This window comes from Ovis canadensis, chromosome X, assembly GCF_042477335.2.
Source record: "Ovis canadensis isolate MfBH-ARS-UI-01 breed Bighorn chromosome X, ARS-UI_OviCan_v2, whole genome shotgun sequence".
NCBI classification, from domain to species: Eukaryota; Metazoa; Chordata; class Mammalia; order Artiodactyla; family Bovidae; genus Ovis; species Ovis canadensis.
In genome coordinates, this window is record NC_091727.1 from 10,779,287 (window position 1) to 10,800,747 (window position 21,461).

General features: G+C 42.8%; 1 protein-coding gene and 1 long non-coding RNA gene across 4 annotated transcripts in view; one reads left to right on the plus strand and one right to left on the minus strand.

Moving 5' to 3' along the window:
- ARHGAP6 (Rho GTPase activating protein 6) overlaps positions 1-14,449 on the minus strand; it is a 540,556-nt gene extending 526,107 nt beyond the window's left edge. For 2 of the 3 annotated variants that reach the window (XM_070289744.1, XM_070289742.1), the window contains exon 1: positions 12,782-14,443. In XM_070289744.1, the coding sequence (XP_070145845.1) occupies positions 12,782-13,360 (579 nt within the window). In that variant the 5' untranslated portion in view covers positions 13,361-14,443. Of the gene's footprint in view, positions 1-12,781 lie in introns of all 3 variants that reach the window. The other variant, XM_070289743.1, reaches the window with a different exon arrangement.
- Positions 14,450-16,256: 1,807 nt separating this feature from the next.
- On the plus strand, positions 16,257-21,232 carry LOC138930138 (uncharacterized). Its single transcript, XR_011446099.1, has 2 exons — positions 16,257-16,362; positions 20,992-21,232. It is a non-coding gene; the product is annotated as an uncharacterized lncRNA (long non-coding RNA).
- The last annotated feature ends 229 nt before the right edge of the window (positions 21,233-21,461 follow it).

The following is a 21,461-nucleotide window of genomic DNA, read 5'->3' on the forward strand; positions in this document are numbered from 1 at the left end:
GATATCTCGACTGGATAGAAAACCTTTAACGGCTCTTCCATCCCAATATTCTATTTTGTTCATAGAATGCCAAAGTCAGTCTAGAAATGTTAATGGGAGTTATGGTTAGATTTTGAGCAAAAAAAGCATCTGAGTGTAGATGGTATTGTTTCAACTTAGTGATGCTGCCTTGTTACCCTGGGAAGATGTTGATGAGATTAGCCATGAACAATAGTCAGCTTGAGCTCACATGATAGTGGTAGCATGAGGAAGTGAGAACACCAGGCTTCAAGTGAGAAAGTACATGGCATTTGCCAGCTAGAGAACCAGGACTGAACTGGGAGCTAACCAGTTTCCAACATGCTAAGTATTCTCCAAACAAAAAGTATCTAATGCAATGAAGTTACTGGGACTAGTGTGTGGGAATGAAGGTTACCCCCTGGCTTGTTAGCATATCTTGTGTTACACCAAATCCACAATGCAAGTCCAGCAAATTCCTGTGTTCCAAGTCACTATAGTCCAAATCCCTGGGGTGACAGCCTCCAATGCCTATCATGAAAAGTATACATTACTTAACAACTTGAAGATAAATTTTCAATTGCCTTTTGCTGTTGTCCAACTCAGTCAGGTCTATTCATTCATTTGATCACCTAAGCCCTCTTTGAGTGCCTTGGTGGAAAGAGTAAGGTTCCTGGAACACACTGTAGGTGCAGAATAAATATTTTCAACTAATATTCTAATTCAAGTCCTACTTTTGTTGCTTCCTAGCTGTGTGACCTGGACACATCTTCCATTTTATGTAACCTTGCTCTACTAACCATCTTTTATTACTTCCTATGTGCTGGGCACTTTCCAAGTAATCAGATTATGAGTTCCTCACAAAAACTCTTTGAGGTAGGCACTTTAATTAACCTCATTTGACAGATGATGAAACTGAGGCAGAAAGATGCTTTGTAATTTGTTCAAGGTCACAGAGCACAGCTGAGATTTGAATCCAGGTGGTCTGGATCAGAGTTCAGCTCTAACCCATTCACTTCATTTCTTCTCCAACTAAGGCTTGGCTGCCTCTTAATTGGAATCTCAGTGTCCTTATCTGCAAAACGAAGGTTGACTCTATCACCCCACAGAGTTGTTGTAATAATAATAAAAAAAAACTGAGCATTCTAGAAACACTATTAATAACTGTTATTTCACTTATTATTATCATCACCTATGCTGGTGGCTCAGTGATAAAGAATCTGCCTGCCAATGCAGGAGATGCGGGTTTAATCTCTGGGTTGGGAAGATCCCCCGAAGAAGAAAATGGCAACCCACCTCAGTATTTTTTTATTTTTTTTTCAGTATAAATTTATTTAATTGGAGGTTAATTACTTTACAATATTGTATTGGTTTTGCCATACATTAACATGAATCCGCCACAGGTATACACGTGTTCCCCAACCTGAACCCCCCTCCCTTCCACCTCAGTATTCTTATCCAGGAAATCCCATGAACAGAAGAGCCTGGAGGGCTACAATCCATGGGGTCACAAAAAGAGTAGGACATGACTCAGCAACTAAACAACACCAACAATCTGAAGCAAACAACTGAAATAAGTGGACAAGGAATCAATTGGAAGTTCCATTATGAGCACAATGCTACTTTGCTCAAAAGCCAGAAAACCTGGTGGCCTGGTTCAGGATTTCCATAAACCAAATTATTAACTATAGCAGAAACCTTGTTAGAATAAACCCAGAGGCAATGTGGCTACTGTCACCTAAGGTTTATCTTTCCCATTCCCCATCCACCTTTGGGTCTCAGCTTGCCTAACTATTTATCAACCCCCGAGAAAAGAAATTATTGACAATGCAAGCTGAGAATTGATCTGATGCTTATTCACACTTCAGCTTCAGTGCATGCATGCTCAGTTGCTCAGTCATGTCTGACTCTTTGCAACCCCACAGACTGCAGCCCACCAGGCTCTTCTGTCCATGGGATTCTCCAGGCAAGAATACTGGAATGGGTTGCCATTTTCTCCTCTAGAGGATTTTCCTGACCCAGGGATCAAACTGGCATCTTCTGCATTGGCAGGTATATTCTTTTACCACTGAGCCACCTAGGAAGCCCTTCAGCTCCTATGGGTAGTATTAATTTGCCTGTTTCCACAAGTGCCCAGGTATACCGAAGGAAAACCATGTTATTTATCTTGATCCATGGGGTCACCCAACTCAATTCATTTCCAATCCAGCCTTCTCCTCTTGTCCATCGGCACAAGATGTGTGGTATTTTGTCAATTTGCTTTTAGTTCTAATGACTCCTAAAAATCTGTGGCTATTCAATAGCTCTAGTGTGATATGGCCAAGCAATTTTTCAAGATTGTAAGTACATTTTAGAGTCTCTGCCTATTCTGAAAAACAATCTTTTTAATAGCTTCTCTGCACTTGCTCCCAAAGCATACTAATCAGGACACGGAATTTCCACAGTAACCAGTCTCAGAAAATCCCAAGCTGGCTGTTGACTCCTCCATTGAATCTGATAGAGCTGTTACTATCTACTTGTTGCATTCTCAAGGACAGCATTTAATACACATTAGGCTTGGGCCTGCTACATAACTCTCTTCATTCACGTTTATGTTTTACTGAAAAGATGATGTAGCAACAATATTGATATATTTTCTCTAAAAGTCATCAACAGTATTCTTTTTTAAATTGATATTAAAGTTTGCATACCATAAAATTTACCCTTTTAAAGTGTACAGTTCAGAGGTTTGTGGTATATTCCTCAGGCTGTGCAAACATCACCTTTATCAGGGTCCAGAATGTTTTCATCCCTCCAAAAAGGAACCAGGTATCCATTAGCAGTCCACTTCTCATCACACCTACTGCCAGCTTCTGGCAACCATTAACCTATTCTCTGTCTCTAGAGATTTGCCTAATCTAGACATTTCATATTAATAGAATCACACAATATATGGTCCTTTACCTAGCTTTTTTTACTTAGTGTAATGTTTTCAAGGTGTATCTATGTTGTAGCAAATATTAGCACTCCAGGCCTTCTTATTGCTGAATAATCTTGCAATGAATAAATATATCTTGTTTTGTTTGCCATTCATCTGTTGATAGACATTTGATTGTTTCCACCATTTTTGCCATGATGAACAATGCTCCTAGGAACACTCACTTACAATCTTTGTGTACACGTATTTTCAGTTCTCTTGAGTAGATACCTAAAGGTAGAATTGCTGAGTAATACGGTCAATGTTTAATTTTTTGAGAAACTGCCAAAGTATTTTCAAAGCTGCTGCACCATTTTACATTCTCACCAGCAGTGTATGAGAGTTTCAATTTATCCACATCCTTATCAACACTTGATATTACCTTTTCTATTATAGCCATATGACTATATTGCCATATGAATTAGTATATCATTGTGGTTTTGATGTGTATTTCCCTAATAGCCAATGAAAACATCATTCTTTACTAGCTAACGCAGTACCTAATTCCATTTCCACATATTCCTTTCCATTTTTGCCACATTGGAACATAGTTGCAGTTATAATCTCAGTTTCTTTATCATAAGCAATGGCCCAAAGAGAATGCAGTAAAATTTAGACTAAGATACCATGCCTCAAAGGTGTGTCTCAGGATTTGAAGAATCACTGTCAGAACACAGCTTCCCTCAGTCATTGAATAGATTCTGATATGAAACACTGTCCCCTATGCAGGCTTAAAAAAATTACAATCTAGCTATGGAAAGCTGAGCTCACATTTGTGTAAATCATGAATTTGTCGCGACATGTATGATAGTCAAAACATATTTCTTTGGAGGTGACATCTGGTTAAGTCATAAAGTATGATGAAGTTTTCTCAGATATGGGACGAGGCGATCAAAAGCAGAATGAGGAGAGAAAAAAATCCCTGCAGAGACCTTTACATTAAATCATAAAATCCTGAACTGCATCATGAAGCTCAAGGCCCAGCCAGACTCATGCTTCTCCATCTTCCTACTCCTCTAGGTGCTTTCAGTTGGATTTTTCTAAGTTCTTGAAGCATATTATGACCCTCTTAATTACCTACCATTCTATCTTTTCCCTTCTTTTTTGTTTGGCAAAAGCCTCCTTATTTATCTACTGGTTTCAGGTGAGACATCCCAGACCTCCTTAGTACTTGTGTCAGCTTCCTATGGCTGCTGTAACAAATTATTACAAATGTCATGGCTTAAAACAACACTTATTCTCTTACAGTTCTGGAGATCAGAAGTCTCACCGGGCTAGGAGAAGGATGTTGGCAAAGCCACTGTCATTCTGTAGACTCTAGGGACAATCTGTTCCCTTGCCTTTTCCAGCTTCTAGAGGCTGCCGCATTCTTTGGGTCATGGCTACCCTCTCCATTTTCAAAGCCAGCAGTGTAGCATCTTTGAAATCAGTGTATGTGTCTGTCTGTCTGTCTCTGTATCTTTCTACATCTGTCTGTCTGTCTCTCTCTGGCTGATTCTATCCTCATATCTTATTCTCTAACTCTGATCTTCCTGTCTCCTTCTTATAAGGATCCTTGTGATTACATTAGACTCACCCAGATAATCCAGTATCATTCCCCCATCTCAAGATACTTAATCACATCTGCAAAGTCTCTTTTGCCATATAAGGTAACATATCCATGGGTTCTAGGAATTAGGACATGGACATCCTGGGGGCGGGCATTATTGTGTCCACCACAGTCCTCCTGTCATAATGCCATCGCATTCTGAGGAAGTGCAGCAATTTATTTATTGGGAATGATTGCTTTCACAAAGGGGTAAGCATCTTGTAGGGCCATGCCTGTTTATTCCACAAACTTCCAGTGTTTAGGGCACAGCCGGCACTTGACAAACAATTTAATGACGACCTGGCTGAGTGGCTAGTTTGCTTTTGTTGGATGAAAATTCCTAGGGAAAGGGGAGGAGGTCAGCTAAGATTATAGTGTAAAAGGCTTTGAAATGACTGGCTAAGCAGTTTGGATTTCATTCTGTACACACTAAGTCCCAGCAAAGGTTTTTACTCAGGCAGTTAATGTGATTACAATTGTTTCTTTGGTATAGAAGGCCCATAAGCCAGATGGGAAGAGGGGAAAACTGAAGGCAGGGTGACCAAGCAGGAGGTCACAGAAAATGAGGACCCAAACTAGGCAGCAGCAATGAGAAGGAACAGCTGGAGAGAGATGTAAGAACTTGGATACATTCCTCTTCAAATCCTTTCAAGCATGGAGCAAATGAGAAATAAACACAACAGGATTTGATAACTTATTGGAGACGACAGGAGGAAAAAAAAAGAGGGGGGAAACTGAAGACATTTCTGGCCTGGTAAAACTAAACTGGCCTTAGAATGGTGACACCAACCAAGAATAAGAAATACGGAAAGTGAAGTGTGCTCAAAGAAAAGGGGATTGATTTGTTTCACTTCAGACCAGGAGGAGTCCAGTGGGCATCGTGAGCAGATGTCTTGCAAGAAACTGGAATAGATGTTAGATGCTCAAGCACACAGAACTATGAGTGTCCCCAAGAGGGATAATGACTGAAGTCACAAAAGTGAATGAGATCATCAAGGCAGAATGATCTGAAGGAAACATACAGGACTGTGGGGATGTGTGGGTGACAAGCACAGAAACAGAAGAGCAGGAAGAGACACTACAGACCGAGAATCAGGCAGCAGGGAGGGACCCGGGACTCCTCTGGGCATAGTGGGGAGGGGAGGGCAGGTAGTGGGGGTGGGCAGAACAGTGCTGTCACTTCTGCCCAGAAGTTCAGCCAAATGAGGTCTAAGAAAGTCATGGGATTTGGGCAACTTTGAGTAAATTGTTTCATTAAGTAATGGGGCTAGAAAAAAAGATTGCCAGAGTTCTAGATTTTCATGGTTGCTTACTTTTTCCAGAAGTTTTGCAGTTCGTATTGAGTCAAGGAGGATTTCAGGGTGGTTCTGCCCTCAACTTGTCTGAGTTTGAACTTAACTCTTTCAATCTGTCTTTAACTAGAAAGTAAGGAGGCTGCAACTAGATGCTACCTAAGGTCCTTTCAGGTCTAAAATATGCTCTTGCCAATCGTCAAATTCCAAAATCCCGGTGAAAGTTCAGTTCAATCTCAGAAGAACTTGTCTTAATATTATCCTCTATTCAAGTTAAAAATTACCTTAGAAATGAAATGAATTCTAGCAGAGAAATAATCCAAGAGAAAGCACATGAAAAGTGAATATTTTCCCCAGTTATAAATTCTTAGGGCATTATGCTGATTTCAGACATCAGTTCAGTTCAATTCAGTCTCTCAGTCATGTCCGACTCTTTGCGACCCCATGGATTGTAGCACACCAGGCTTCTCTGTCCATCACAAACTCCCAGAGCTTCCCAGATATCACAAACTCATGCCATTAAGTCGGTGATGCCATTCAACCATCTCATCCTCTGTTATCCCCTTCTCCTCCTGCCTTCAATCTTACCCAGCATCAGGGTCTTTTCCAGTGAGTCAGTTCTTCCCATCAGGTGGCCAAAGTATCAGAGCTTCAGCTTCAGCATCAGTCCTTCCAATGAATATTCAGGACTGATTTCCTTTAGGATGGACTGGTTGGATCTCCTTGCAGTCCAAAGGATGTGTGTTCCGTGTGTGGCTCTCTTAGAAGTGCGGGGGGTGGGGGTGGGGTGGGGGGTGGTGGTCCAGATGGTAAGAGAGGTGTGCCTGTTTCCCCCTTCTTGTTGGGGGCCAGGTGCTGCCTCGTCCGTGGTTGTCCTCACCACCTGCCATGGGGAACTGACTTTTTGGCGGGGCACATGCCTCGTGTCCCCTCCCCACTTGTGGTGGTTGCATGTGGGCGTGGGAGCAATCGTGGTGGGCTGGGGTGTGTGAAGGGGGGCCATTGGGCTTCTCGCACACACACCCCATCCAGAGACCAACAGATTTCAGACATAATTCCTTGTAAAATGCCCTTTGTCAATATCTTGTTTGAAGCTGCCTTACTCTAATTACTTCCTCTTTCGACATGGGTGAACCTCTATTTTTAATCACAATATTCCTCTCTGCCCATGTTTTAACTTTTAATACCAGTTTTCGTCATTACATATTACAATTCAATTCTTTCTTACACATATGTTTAGATACCCCATGTTTTTTCCCTATCTTCATTATCTTTTAAAATGGTATTTTTCCCAGTTCAAAGCCTTGGTTGACATATACCAGGAAAGAAGAAGAAATGACAGAGTAAAGCCAGAAATATGAGAGAAAATGGTACCAGAAAGCAAAACTGAGAATTCAGTTTTTTTAATAAAGTAGTACATTATATAGGGTTTCTCAATCTCGGAGCTATTGAAAACTGGAGCAGGAGAATGATTTGTTGCGGCAGTCTCTCCTGTGTAGCGTAGAATGATTAGCAGCATCCCAGGTCTCTACCCATCGTGCTGGTAACACATGTTCCCAGCCTCAGCACTGGCAATCAAACATGTCAACAGGCATTGCCATGAAGTCATATATCATAAAGAAGGCTGGGTGCCAAAGAATTGACGCTTTTGAACTGTGGGGTTGGAGAAGAGTCTTGAGAGTCCCTTGGACTGTGAGGAGATCCAACCAGTCAATCCTAAAGGAAATTAACCCTGAATATTCATTGGAAGGACTGATGCTGAAGCTGAAGCTCCAATTACTTGGCCACCTGACATGAAGAGCCAACTCACTGGAAAAGACCCCGATGCTGGGAGAGATTGAGGGAGGAGGAGAAGGGGACAACAAAGGATGAGATGGTTGGATGGCATCATCGACTCAATGGACATGAGTTTGAGCAAACTCTGAGAGATACTGAAGGCCAGGGAAGCCTAGTGTGCTGCAGTCCATGGGATCGTAAAGAGTCAGATATGACTGAACAACTGCCAGATACATCCAGGCTGCAAACCTACCCTTTGGTTGAAAACCACTGGTTTATTGAGACCAAACTATTCAACGTAGCTCAATAGTGCAAAAACAATTTGGTAAAGTGGAAAAGTAAGAAATATAGAAGTGCTATGTTTCTATGCCAACTACCATTTATTTGTAGGATGCTTCGCATGGTTACCCCATGCTTATCTCCTTTGAGTATCTGTCCCCCTGCTTGTTTCATCCTATTGATGCATGCCCCCCACAAACACTACAGTGATCTCTCTAAAACACATATTGAATCATCTTACACACCCATACTTAAAAATCACCAATTACCCCACTCTCCACCACAGGGTTTCTCAGCCTGGGCACTCTTGACATTGAGGTAACTGAGATAATTCTCTGTTGTGGGTGGTGTCCTGTGCACTGTAGAGTGTTTAGCAGCAGCCCTGGATTCTTCCCAGCTAGATGCAACTGGCACCTTCCCTCCTAGTAGGCAGAAGAATGTCCCACCAAAGATTTCTACGTCCTACTCTCTGGAACGGGTGAATATGTTAGTGTACATGGCAAGTGGGAATTAAGGTTGCAGATAGAATTAACGGTTGCTAATCAACCAACTTTAAAGCGATGAGATTACCTTGGATGATCCAGGTGAGCCCTATGTAATTGCAAGCATCCTTAAGAGTGTCTGAGGAAGAAAAAACTAGAACACAGCTGGCATTAAAGATGGGGGAATGAGGACACTGGAAAAGTAAAGGAAATGGACCCTAGAGCCTTCAGAAGGAACGTGGCCCTGCCAACACCTTGCCTTTAATCGAAGGGGACCTATTTCAGACTTCTGACCTCTACAAGTATAAGATAAGAAATTCGTATTGCTCTAACCCATACATTTGGGGTAATTTGTTATAGCCACAAAATGAAGTTAATACTTCATCATCCCCAGTTATGACAACCAAAACTGTCTTCAGACATTGCTAAATGTCCCCTGGGAACAAAGTTGCCTCCAGGTTGAGAACTACTGTTCTTTGAAATGCAGAGTCCAAACTCCTACCCAACCTGTTGAATGCTAGTGTCTAACATACAGTGAGATATAGCCTATGCTCCAGGCACACCAAACTTCTAACTTCAAAAACATCCTTTCACTTCCCTGCAGATTTGATGCCAAAGGCTGTCTTGGAAGATGGGCAATGTGCTTTGGCCTTTCTGCCATTTTTATCCAACCCCATAGATAGTTATTATGCCCTGGAGGAGGGCATGGCAACCCACTTCAGTATTCTGACCTGAAGAATCTCCATGGACAGAGGTGCCTGGTGGGCTACAGTCCACTGGATCACAGAGACGACTGAGCAACTAAGCACAGCACTGCATGCCTCCAAGTATGTGTCTCACTTCTGGTTTCATTAGGTTGTTATACTAAAAACTATGTGGTTGCTACATATATTAAACTTCAGATAACTTAACCTCCTCCTCCAAACAAACTATTGCACTTAAGCTCTTCTAAGTCCTCTTTGATGGAAACTCTGGCATCACCAGCACCCCTGTGCCTTTGCAGGTCCATTCCTTTCTGTTTCATCAAGGAATCCCTTCTTCTTCTGATAAATGGCAATCACCCTTGAAGAACAAGTTCAGGTGTTTTCTGCACAGTGAAGTTTTCTAAGACTCCCCAAAGCACTGTGAATCACATTCCCCAGTCCCTCACTGTGCTGACCCTTCTGCACTGCAGCTATTGGTTGAGTCATCCATGCCCCTCCTTAGACTGTAAGCTCTTTAATGGGTGAAGCCATAATTTAGCCTCTCTTCATTCCTGGTACATAGAGAAATGCTTGTGCTCAAGAAGTTCTTGTGGTGTGAATGAAGAAAAAAGAATTCATGGATAAAGGCTGGCAAACTCTATGTCAGCTCAGCTCTGATCCAAAATAATTAGAACCCCAGGGTTAGAATGAGACCTTACTCCCCTGTTTGTGATCAGAGTAAAGGATAAAACCTGGCTGCTAAGAACAAAGCTGAGAAATGTGCACCAGCTGTATCACCATGTACATTTATCCCTTTCTCTTCTCCCATTTTCAACTCAATAGATATTCTACCCAGCATGTCCATGATTCAAATTTTGTTACAGTAATCCTAAAACACATAGTAAGGAAATACTGAGTGGTAGCTGACTTTGTCTAACACCTCATTTTAAGCCATAAAATTGCCATTTGTGAGCTCTGAATGAACAGAAGGCATAGAGCTACAGGCATTTAGGAGAGTTTGGGGAGCAGGAGCCATTGTTTGAACAATTTAGTTTAAAACCAGAGAATCTGTTTGAAGAACTAAATAGAGATGGATGTGATCCATTGCTGGGTACATCTGAATGAAGGTGAATTCTCATGTTTGCCCATGGATTCAATGGAAGAGAAACTGAAAGTTGAATAAACTATAAGAGATCCATGGAATCTGTAGGCAAGACTCAAGAAGGATCTACATGGTTTTGGAATCGGAAGAAGACCCCAAAAGGAAACTTTCTGACAGCTGAAAGCACTTCTGTGGGCAGTCAAGATGGCCATCCTGTGGGCTACATTCAACTCACTGGTGTTGGAATTCTCAACTGGAGCAATTTTGACCCCCAGAAGACATTCAGCAGTGTCTGCAGACATTTTTCACTGTCATACTGGTGGGGAAGGGTGCTATTGGCATCTAGTGGGTATAGGCCCAGGATGCTGCTGAACATCCTACAATGCACAGGACAGTGTCCAGAGCAAAGAGTTACTCAGCCACAGTTGTCAATAGTACAGAGGCAGAGAAACCCCAAGCCAGAGCGACCAGGAGAAGCATAAGAACCAAGTCTGTACGATCCAAATCTCCTTTCCAGGGCCCATGAGTAACCTTGCAAGGTGCTCACATGCTGGACTTTTGACATCATTAGTAAAGATTCTCTTTTAGGACAAAGGACCCAGCTTGCTTACAAGTGAGAAGGACAAGCAGTGCTCAATAGGATGAATTTCCTTGGTTTCTGAGAGGGTTCCAAGGCATTAAACCTTTGAAAGGTAATCCAGGCCATTAAGTTCCAGACCCTGGGGTTAAGTTAGGATATCTGGGACTCAAACAAAATCAGCCTTGGACTTTCATGCCAGGATTCTAACCAATCATTCCACATTTGCCTCAAGACTAAAGGGATTACATACACACACACATGAAAATTTTATGAAAAAAAAATTGTTCTTTTGTTAGATGGCTATGTACTTAGTTTTAACCACTACAAAAGAGATGAAAGTCATGGTAGGTGAGCCTGAAGACTGCCTGTACACTGCATAGAACAGTTTCAAGCCACTCAGTATTGCTGAAGTTCAGATATTTGTCCATTGATGATGAGATTTTAATGGATAAGAAGAAAATTTCTGTTGTGCTCATCCACAGTAGACTGCCTTTTGATCATAATAGTGACAAACAGCATCTGCATACTATATTCCAAGTACATACAGTTGCAAAGAAAAGCAGAGACATTCTTAATGATGCAGTTGGTTTAAACGTGAATGTCAGTGACTACCCAATCCAAGAACTTGGCTTGCTTTATGCATTTCTTTCTCTTTCAACTCCTACAGGCTAATCTGCGAGTGTGTGCTTCTGATATACAGTAGGAATCCAGGCTCCTCTAAAGACCAACAGAAATTCAGCATTTAGATTCTTGACCCTCTTCCTAATGCTGAGTTCTCTGGTTTGGAGAGAATCTCTCCCTCTCCTATTTGACTTTTCTCTCTACTGTCTACCTTCCTCATGAAAATGGGCAGGACAGTCAACAGTGTTTGTTAGTATTTGTAATCCATCCTCCCCACCCAACACCAGCAGTTATTTTTGACACAGTAACTAATATTTTACCAACAAACGATGCAAATATTTCTGCTAAATATCGATTTTTCTAAGGAGGTCTGATAAAAGCCAAAATTTCATAGTTAGTTGTCTCATGTTAAGACAGCAAGGTATATACTATTGGACACTACTTTCCAACTGTTTTTCTTGGTTGTATTTTCTTCCTTTAGTCTAAATCTCCAGCAATTACATGGTGTTGCACTCCATTTCTGTAATTCTAACTGTACTTTAAAATATTTCATTACAATGGATGGAATCTCCCCTTATGGAAACAGACCCAAGGCAAATCTATAGAGTTTGTGAACTGAACAAGAGTTGTTCATTTTTAAAACAACTAGTATTTACTCTCTAAAAGCATGCAGCTTTCCAAGTGCACATCAACCACAGTTTCCTATTACTTCTGTTCTCCATTCTTTTTAACCAGCAAACATTTTTAAAGGTACCAGTAGCTCCCTCTGAGTCCCTTATTTGCTAATGATTCTTGAGTCATGTAGCTAGTGAAATAACTACAGGTTGCCCTTAGTGGAATTGGGGCATATTTCCATGATCTTTGATAGCCTTAAGCAGAGATTTTTTTTTCTCCAGGATTAAACTAGTGCTTAATACCATAGATCTCTGATATTAAACTTTTATGGAGAAGAAAAAATCAAAACTAGAGAATTCTAGTAGTAGCTACAACCCCAAACACACAGAACTACACACACATACTGACACCACCTTCAAATTCTCTGTAAAATAACCACATGGCAGAAATATTTCAAAATATGATTTCCTCCAATCCTGACAAACAGCTTAGAACTAGACCATTTGGAGTTCCAAAAAATATCAATATTGGCTGAAGGGATAAGTGACCCTTTGAAATCACCTGCCGCACAGAAAGCATCTCTTCCTCAGCTCCTACCACTGCTCCGTGCGGAGCCAAGGAGTCCTAACAAACACATGCGGGTGGCCACTAGGGACGTCCCATTTCCAGACACCATTTCACCAGCCACAGAGGAACAGCCGCACCAGGAAAGCCCCTCAGAGGTGCTCTGGCTGTGTAAACGAGAAGTAATTAAAGAACTGCCCAGGTGGCCAGCCTTGGGCCACGAGGACACGCGGCACCGGACCCTACCTCGGACTTCCACACGACATAGGGTTGGCCGTGGCTGTCGGGTGGGGACTGGAACTTTCTCTGCTGGAGCCACCTTCTGGGAGAAGCGAAGATGCCGTTGGGGCCTCCCCCGGAAGAGCAAAGGATGGCGCTGCGACCACTGCCTGGCCCGGCTAGGACCGAAGGCAGGTCCCACACCATGCTCTTCTTGAGTCCGCCGCGACCCAGTGGGACCTCATAGTCAAAGTGGAAGCTGCCAGACGGCGACTTCTCCTGCGGGGTGCTGGGTGTGGAGAAGGACGAGCAGAGGGGTCTAGGGGGTGGGAGGCGGTTGGCCCGAGGAGGTGGGCCCCGGGGAGAGAACGCCGAGCGAGGGCTAAGACCCTCAGCCAGGGACAGCGGGGAGCAGAGGCGGCCCCCGCTGGTCCCCCGCGAGCCGCCCTCTGCGCCCGCCTCGCCCCCGTAGCCGCCGATCAGAGCCGGGTCCAGGCTGCGGGTCTGGCGCAGCTTCCTCTTGGAGAAGCCCTTGGCAGAAGCCGCGCTGCCCGAGGCCGGCGAGGAGCAGGAGAAGACACTGTGGAGCAGGCTCTGCGCGGACATCTCGGCGGGCTGTGCCTGAGGGCCACCCTCTTCCAGCTCTCGGAACTGCTAGCGATTTGGGGACCAGGAAGCAAGGGGGCTCAGGCGAGGCTGCCAGGCGGCGTCGGCCCGAGGCTCGCCGAGGGCGGTAGAGGGCAGTTCCCGGCTCACGCGCCACCAGCGCGCTCCAAATGCCCCGGTGGGGGCAGAAGCAGGAGATCCATCACCAGCCTTCTAGGAAAAGGGGTGGGGAGGGAGGACTCCTTCGGTGGCGAGAACCTTCCCGCAGAGCCTAAGTCCTGAAGAGGGTAAGGAAGAAGAGGAAGGTCAGGCGCTCGCTGGGTTCCCAGCTCCGGCGGCCAGCGCCACTCCCCCTTCCCAGCTGAGGCAGGAGATGCCGCGCTCGAGCTCTCTGGCTCTGGACAGCCTCGAAGTCTCCAGCAAGCTCCTCCTCGCGCCCTAAGGACGGTCCCGAGGGCTGAGGAGGAGGCCTCCTGGGCGTGCGCCCAGGGCGCGTCCCTCGCTCTCCGCTCGCTGTGAGAGGGACTTCCTCCCGCGCTGGAGCTGGGCACCCGATCTGCGCCCCAGGGCACCCTCGCCGTATCCGGGCCCCTGAAGCTACGCGTCTCGCCACCACTTAGCTGCTGCGCCCACTCCTCTGACTGGCTAGGCGCAAGAGTGTCTCCAAGCTCCAGGCTCCCCTGAGGTGCTAGTTTCTCGCTACAAAGTGGGGACACGGAGCGCGCAGCGCCCAGGGCCTTCCAACGGCTGAGTGGCTACGGTGGGAGAGAATTCCTGGCTGCGCTCAGGGAGCTAAGGGAAGAACCCCAGTGTCGGATGTCCGTGACCCGCCGGAGAGGGACCCTTAATATTCTCAACCCAGCCTTGGGCCCAGGGCTGGCTCGGGATGTCCCCGCACGCTCGCGCTAGAGGCAGCGCGAAGAGGGCGGCCCGGACCGGTAGGGTGGGAGAGAAGCCAGGTCTGGAGCTGGGGCGGAGCCAGAAGTAGGAGAAAGCAGAACGTGGAGTTTTCCAGGCGCCAAACCTGGGAGCTGAGCAGAGAGAGGAGCGCTGCTCACCACTGATACCGGGTCTCCTGGGGAGAAAGCCCTGAGGACGGAAGTGCGGACCTTCTCCCCGGTCTCCCCTCCCCCAGATCGAAGGGGGCGCCAGCTCCGCTCACGTTTCTGGAAAGGAAAGGAAGTGTCAGATTGCACCCCACCCACTGGTGTCAGATGGGCAGCCCAAGACGGCTGCTCTGAAGTTGGAGTTAAATCTCCTGCCTTCCTCTCCCCCCCGCCCCGCCCCAGCCTTGCTGTTTTTGTTTTTAAAAAGGAAGGATAGAGATTCAGTTCAAATGCAGTGGCTGCTGATGAATGGGCTGGAGATGGGGACCTACTAAGAAAACTGGGGGTAGCGAGGGGTCCTCGCCTTGTAAGGGTCGCGCAGTAACTGTACTCGAGGAGGAGGGGTTAGTGGGGCCGAGCAGGCGGCAGGCGCCCCGCGCAGCTTCAGCCCACAGGCTGCGGGGATTGGCGCTTAGAAAGCGAGCAGTCTCCGAGAGAGTTCGGTTGTGGGACGCCTCTGGGTGCAGAGCGCTGCGTCCACATTCCTGGGAAGCTGGAAAACGCTGGCGATGTCCATGTTCCCTGTTGAAAACAAGTCTGGGAGCACCTTAGAATATAAAGTTCAAAGTCTCGCCTGCTTCTATGAGGCTTCTATGTTTCTTACCTAACATGTTTCGTAACGCATCTCACAATCATCTCAGCAGGGGAACAGAGAAAACGTTGGAAATGCCTGAGTACTTTAACTGTGTTCTTGTGCCTTCTTTTACCCCTTCTGGCTGAAGAGGATTTTAGGCAAATGGGAAGGTGGCTTTCCTTTACCGTTACTTTTCATTAAAGAACAGAAGTTTACTATGAACTTATAAATGCAAGTGTTTGACACAAACACTCGCCTTCTGTTGTGTATCATATCAGAATTGTCCGACATGGATTTTGGAAAGCTTGTTTTATGCCCAGTAAAATTTTCAGGGGAAAATTTAATGTCTTTCTTGTCTTAAAAAATGTGTTAAACAGTCTTAGGTATTTGACTGTCTAGTAAAGGTCACGTCATGAAATCTAATTAACAGAAGAATTCAACACTTCCACAAAGGGCTTCATTCCGACCCCAGGATCTCTGATGTACCCACTTTTGTAAATGCAGCGGGACTCACTGTGCTCAGGGAGTTCCCTCCTGTAGCGTTATGATCCATCTGCCACCACAAGACAAAGTGAGAAACTAATTTCCTATCACCCTCCCTGCCGCCCAGGTCTTCTCACCCTGAAACATAAGCACACTTTCCAGTGGCTGTTGATTAGGTGTACTGTGGAGAGCCATAGCCTTTAAAATTGCTGACTTTCCTGCCTGACTACACACATCAAATTACATGTGGGGGATTGTTGTCATTTGCTTTCTTCCCTCCTCAAACAAATCCCAGAAGACAGAAAAGACGGAGGGTCTTGCCTGACCTTTCCTTAGTTCACAATATCATGTAACTTGTCACTAGCAAAGAAAACAATGTCTGCCATTTGGATACCCATGTATGGAACTGGTTATGCTTTGTTGGATTTTGGCATTTGGAGTACGTGGTTAGCAAAGTCACACTTCACAGGATTACTTACAATTCCGGTGGTTGGGCAAATGTAATTTATAATTCATATATGTTAAATATTTCTCTAACCACAAAAGATGACCATGGGGTTGAAAATGCAACCCTGCCACAATGATGTACGGCTAATAAGAATACTGGCCAGGCACAAAGTCATACAGGCTTGGTCATGGATGCTGGGGAGCCAATGAGCAGAGAGACTCTTCTATTGCCACTTCAGGCTTAGAGCAGAAGCATCCAGTTCATTCATCATCTTGTTTTCAACAGGTCCTGACTCCATCAACCTAGAGCTTGCCCCGGCATAAGGAAACAATGAACAAATTGTTTTAAATATCCATAAAATTAAGCCCTGGCTCCCTTTTGGAAACCTGGTGTAAGTATATGTGTTTTTAAAACACATGGGGAAAATGTAATGGCACTTCTGGAAAGAAAGATTTTATAAGATTGTTTGGATTTTTTAAGTATTTTTTTTAAGTATTGTGATTTCCAATCTGACTGTTATTAGTCTTATTTTGCAGTCACTGTGGTGCATGGCTTTTTCATTCATTCTCAGTTAAGGCATCCTATTTTGCTGTTGTTTGTTATATAATCCCTTTTGCTTAGACAGACCCAATTCACATTGGCCTTTCTGATTGACTGCCATTTTATGCCAGGCTTGATTAAGGAAGATCTGGGTTTCATTTACCAATTTAAAAAATGACTGGTTTTGTTATATTGATCCCCAGAATCTTTCTTACAATTCATTAGCCTGCTTCAGAAGCAATATAACTGAAAGCTTAGAAAGAAATAGTTTTGAATACAAGCCTTGCATGCTGTAGTCCATGGGGTCCCAAAGAATGAGACACAACTGAGCGACTGAACAACAACTCTAAAAATCAAGTCTCTGAAACTTTGCTCATTTATTAGGGCATTTAATGTTGAGAAGTAGTGTCTTTATTTGTTTTGGGTTTTGTTTTTTCCTCAGAGTTGAAGTTAATCAAAGCCTTAGGATACCTTTTATTGAAGGGCAGAACAGTGTGTTCACTATCATGTTATAATTATCCTAGAAATTCATGATAAAAAATATATCTATTCCATCTGGTCATGGCACAAGAATATTCTAATGAAAGTTCTGAACATCAAGCTATCCTCTTATCAAGGATCCTTGAAAATGTATCAGTGTTCTTTCTATTCCCTTGAGACACTGTTCTACAAACATACATCTTATTACCAAGGAATATATTCTGTTAAACCTAAATTTCCCTTTTCTTAACTTTATCCCTTGACATTTTTCTTATCTCCAGCCAAGATTCCTCTTTCCCCTTGGTGTCTAGACCCTCAAGCTATCTGTAGATTTCTATCATGCCCCTTGGGTCTGACTTTGTGGTTTGGCTACACTATAAAGTTCATATTTTGCTTTAAAACCATCATTGTAGATGATCTCCTCTGGACACCCTCCAGTTGCTTATTTCTTTTCCGTGCTGAGGTCCAATATTCCAGGTTAGGGCATCCTATTTTACCCTTGTTTGTTATATAATCCCATTGCTTATATAGTCCCAAATCACACTGAACTTCCTGATTTACTGCCATATAATATTTCAGACTTCTATCTGATTGGCTTCCAATAAGTCTTAAGCAGCACCACTGATTTTTGTTTCATCCTGCCTGTGCCTCTCAAACTGACTGTGATTCCTCTGATATCATTTCTACATTCTTAGTGGTACCTAGGGTAAACAGTTCACAGTATCTGACTATCCCATAGAAGTCAAAGGTTCTAACTCCAAGCTCCTGAAATATGAAAAGGAGGACATGATTTTAATCTGTATGACATGGAATATATGAGAAACAGGTGAAGAACTTTTACAGACCTTAAGAATTCTAATTAAATAGTCATACTACCCCATGCCTAAAATTCTTTTTGATTTTAAGCTAGGATTTTTTTCTTCTTTGCAGCTGAAGCAAGAGTGGTTTTTTAAAATTCATATTCTAGGATCTCCCTGAATGAATATAATATTCAAGAACTTAAACTACAAATGATGGATGTCAGTGGAAATAAATCTTGTTTTGCAGGATAATCTTATATGGGTAATATCAGCAAAAACTCACTTTGTTAAACACCAACCCAGCACTGAGGAGCAATGATCATTTTCAAAAGATGGAAATGGTATCATAGTTATTCTCTAGATAGTGAATATAATAATTTACAGGATAAAACGGTATTTGAGAGATTGAGTCCTAACTGGTACTGTGAGGTGAAAAGACTAAGATATAAGTTTGACTCTCTACCTTAAATGACAATTTAATATTATAATACCAAAAGAGATATCCAGAAAAAACATTCATGCAAACACTAAAGGGAAAAAGCACAAAGCACCAAACATGTCCATATTATCTGATAACTTAAATTTAATGTTATATTCAAGATTATCTACTCAGCTTGCTCCTAACCCTTTAATCAATTGTTATTATAACAATATAAGAACAAAAAACAGTTGTTGGAACTTCCTATGTGGCAGGCACTGGGGTGAAATTATGCATTTACTATCCAGATCAATAGATACATGCACTCACAGCTATAATAGTTAACCCCCAGTTCTACAGATGAAGGAAACAAGATCTAGAAGCATCTAACTCCCTAGTTAAGTGGCAGAGCTAGTACTCAGATCCATGTGATCTAACCTCAACTACTAACTCTTGCAGGACTAGAATTGCAGATTAAGAAGCTGTTCAATTTGGAAGTGCTTTGGGACCATTTCTGGATGCATTTCAATTTGCTGATTTCTTATCTAGCTGTGTGACCTTGAGCACATCACTTTACAATTTTCATCCTCACTTCCCAGTCTACAAAATCATGTTCACTTCAAAAGGCTGAGTATAGCCTCCAATTAAAATAAATAAATTTAAATTAAAAAAAAGGCTGAGTATGAGTAAAGGACCTAATGTATGCAGCGTGCCTAGCATAGAGCATCCTGGAGAGAACAAGCAGAGTGATGGGAGTGTACTATCATCTATACAAAATCAATATTTTTTAATTACTTGACGAATCCAGCTATACTGAAGGACCATCCCTAGTGTGAGTTCACCTGGTCTTACACTCAAAGGATCTACTCAAACCTTTCTAATTTGCTAATGAAACCTTTGTTTAAAACTCTTAGAAAAAGACTCATAGTCAACCCAGTGAAGAGTCTGGCTGGGATTTTCACCTCCCTCTCCAAGTTTTAGAGATGTTGTCAATATCAACTAAATAATACCAATATGGTCTTTCAAGGCAGGGCACTTTTTAAGTTAAATGAAAGACAGTTTGGGTCAGAGCAGAGTGTAGAAAATTCTTTGCCCTCTATTACATTTATATACCAACAGGTCAGTTTTTTGACTCAGTGTTTTGGATCAGTTTCACATTGCCCAGAACTGGAACCATGAACTCTCTCTTTAAAACAGGCACCCAGTTGCCTTGAAAACTCTTTAAAAGGCACCCAGTCGCCTTTAAAACAGGCACCTAGTTTTCATACTCATCTAGTTAACATCAAGATCTATGACAATTTCTTCAGACAGGATATACAGAAACCTAAATGACTATTCTTATTCATATTTCTCACTTTCCCCCAACTTTGTATGTCTAATTCCACCATCTCTTATCAATTATGACCTTAAAAAAAAAAGCAAAATTAATGAAGAGGGGAAAATGCCTATTTCTGTGTTAAAAAGCCACTTTTAACACCATTCATTCTGTCATTTTCTGTGCAAATATTAGCAATATCGTCTATGTTTTCTGGGGCTTCCTTAGTGGCTCTGCTGTTGCTGCTAAGTCGCTTCAGTCGTGTCCGACTCTGTGAGACCCCACAGATGGTAGCCCACCAGGCTCCCCTGTCCCTGGGATTCTCCAGGCAGGAATACTGGAGTGGGTTGCCATTTCCTTCTCCAATGCATGAAAGTGAAAAGTGAAAGTGAAGTCGCTCAGTCGTGTCCGACTCTTCATGACCCCATGGACTGTAGCCCACCAGGCTCCTCTGTCCATGGGATTTTCCAGACAAGAGTACTGGAGTGGGTTGCCATTGTCTTCTCCGCTTGGTGGCTCAGATGATAGAGAATCTGCCTGCAAAGCAGGAGACCCAGGTTCAATCCCTGGGTGGGGAAGATCTCTTGAAGAAGGGAATGGCTATCCATTCCGGTATTCTTGCCAGAAAAATCCCATGAACAGAGGAGCCTGGTGGGCTACAGTCCATGGGGTTGTAAAGAGTTGGACATGACTGAGTAACCAGCAGTTTCACTTCTATGTTTTCTAGTGTTTCATCTTTATCCTCTCAACTTTAAAAAGCAGGTTTGCATAAACACAGTGTTCTACCCTGTTACTTGTTTATTTTTCCAACTGGTATGAATACAGTATTTCTAAATATCAACTCTTCTGTTTTCAGGATACCCCCTAGGGAGGCAGGTAAAAAGCAAGATTATATAAAAATCTTAAGTTCCAGTTTAGATGTGCTTAGCAGAGTTCTAGAGACCAAAGCATAAAACAAACAATTGTTGTTTACCTGCAACTAGCATTTGAAAGAATTTTCCAACACCAAATCTGAAATGAGTGAACATCATCAGTTTCATTTTTGGCTTTGAAATGATGCAAGACACTTTTAATAATAACATTAATATTATAAAGTTAACTGACAACTAAACTTAATTTGTGTTTATAAACATTTTTGAACATGCATTTTTGTGCCAATGGCCTTCCTTCTTTGTTTTACTTTCTTCTGTCCTTGTGGGTGAAGGTGCACTTGGAATCTTAAGGTAAGTTAATTTTTTCTGAACATGGTACATGGTTCAGCTGTGATTAAAGTAGTTTTTAAAACCTTGCCATAGCATATGTTTTAGAACTACTTTTGAAGATGGAGAATTATATAATAATGTAAAAAATTTTTAATATTTTGTTAATTAAAATGTTCACAGTCCAAACATTTGTCAGTATTTCTGATTTTGAAAGTAACTAAATAATATAGATTTTTTCCTCTGAAAATTTTATTTTTTTCCCCAGGATCTGGATGGAAATGGGAGAACCTATTTATCGTATACGTTTTTCTACTGACAAGATGGGATGGAGCATAGAAAAGAAAGGAGAAAAGAAAAACAATTGGTATTGTGCCTCAGGGATATATTTTTTCTTACCTGCTTTATTGAGGAATAATCTACATACAACAAACTGTAACAATGAGCTTTGATAGCTATGTGTACCTATCAAACCACCACCATAATTAAAATATAGAACATGCCCATCACCTCCTGGATATGCTTTTATTAAAATTCCATAAACACTAACCACCAGATTTTACACTGTATAATGGTTCAATTGTGCCTTCAGTCAGTATAGAAAGGGAAGGAAAATTAAACAGACTGCAGGGTTTTTTACCTCGTGTGCTGGGTTGAATTGTATCCTCCCCCAAAAGATAAGTCCAAGTCCTAACTGCTATAATCAGTGAATGTTACCTTATTTAGAAATAGGGTCCT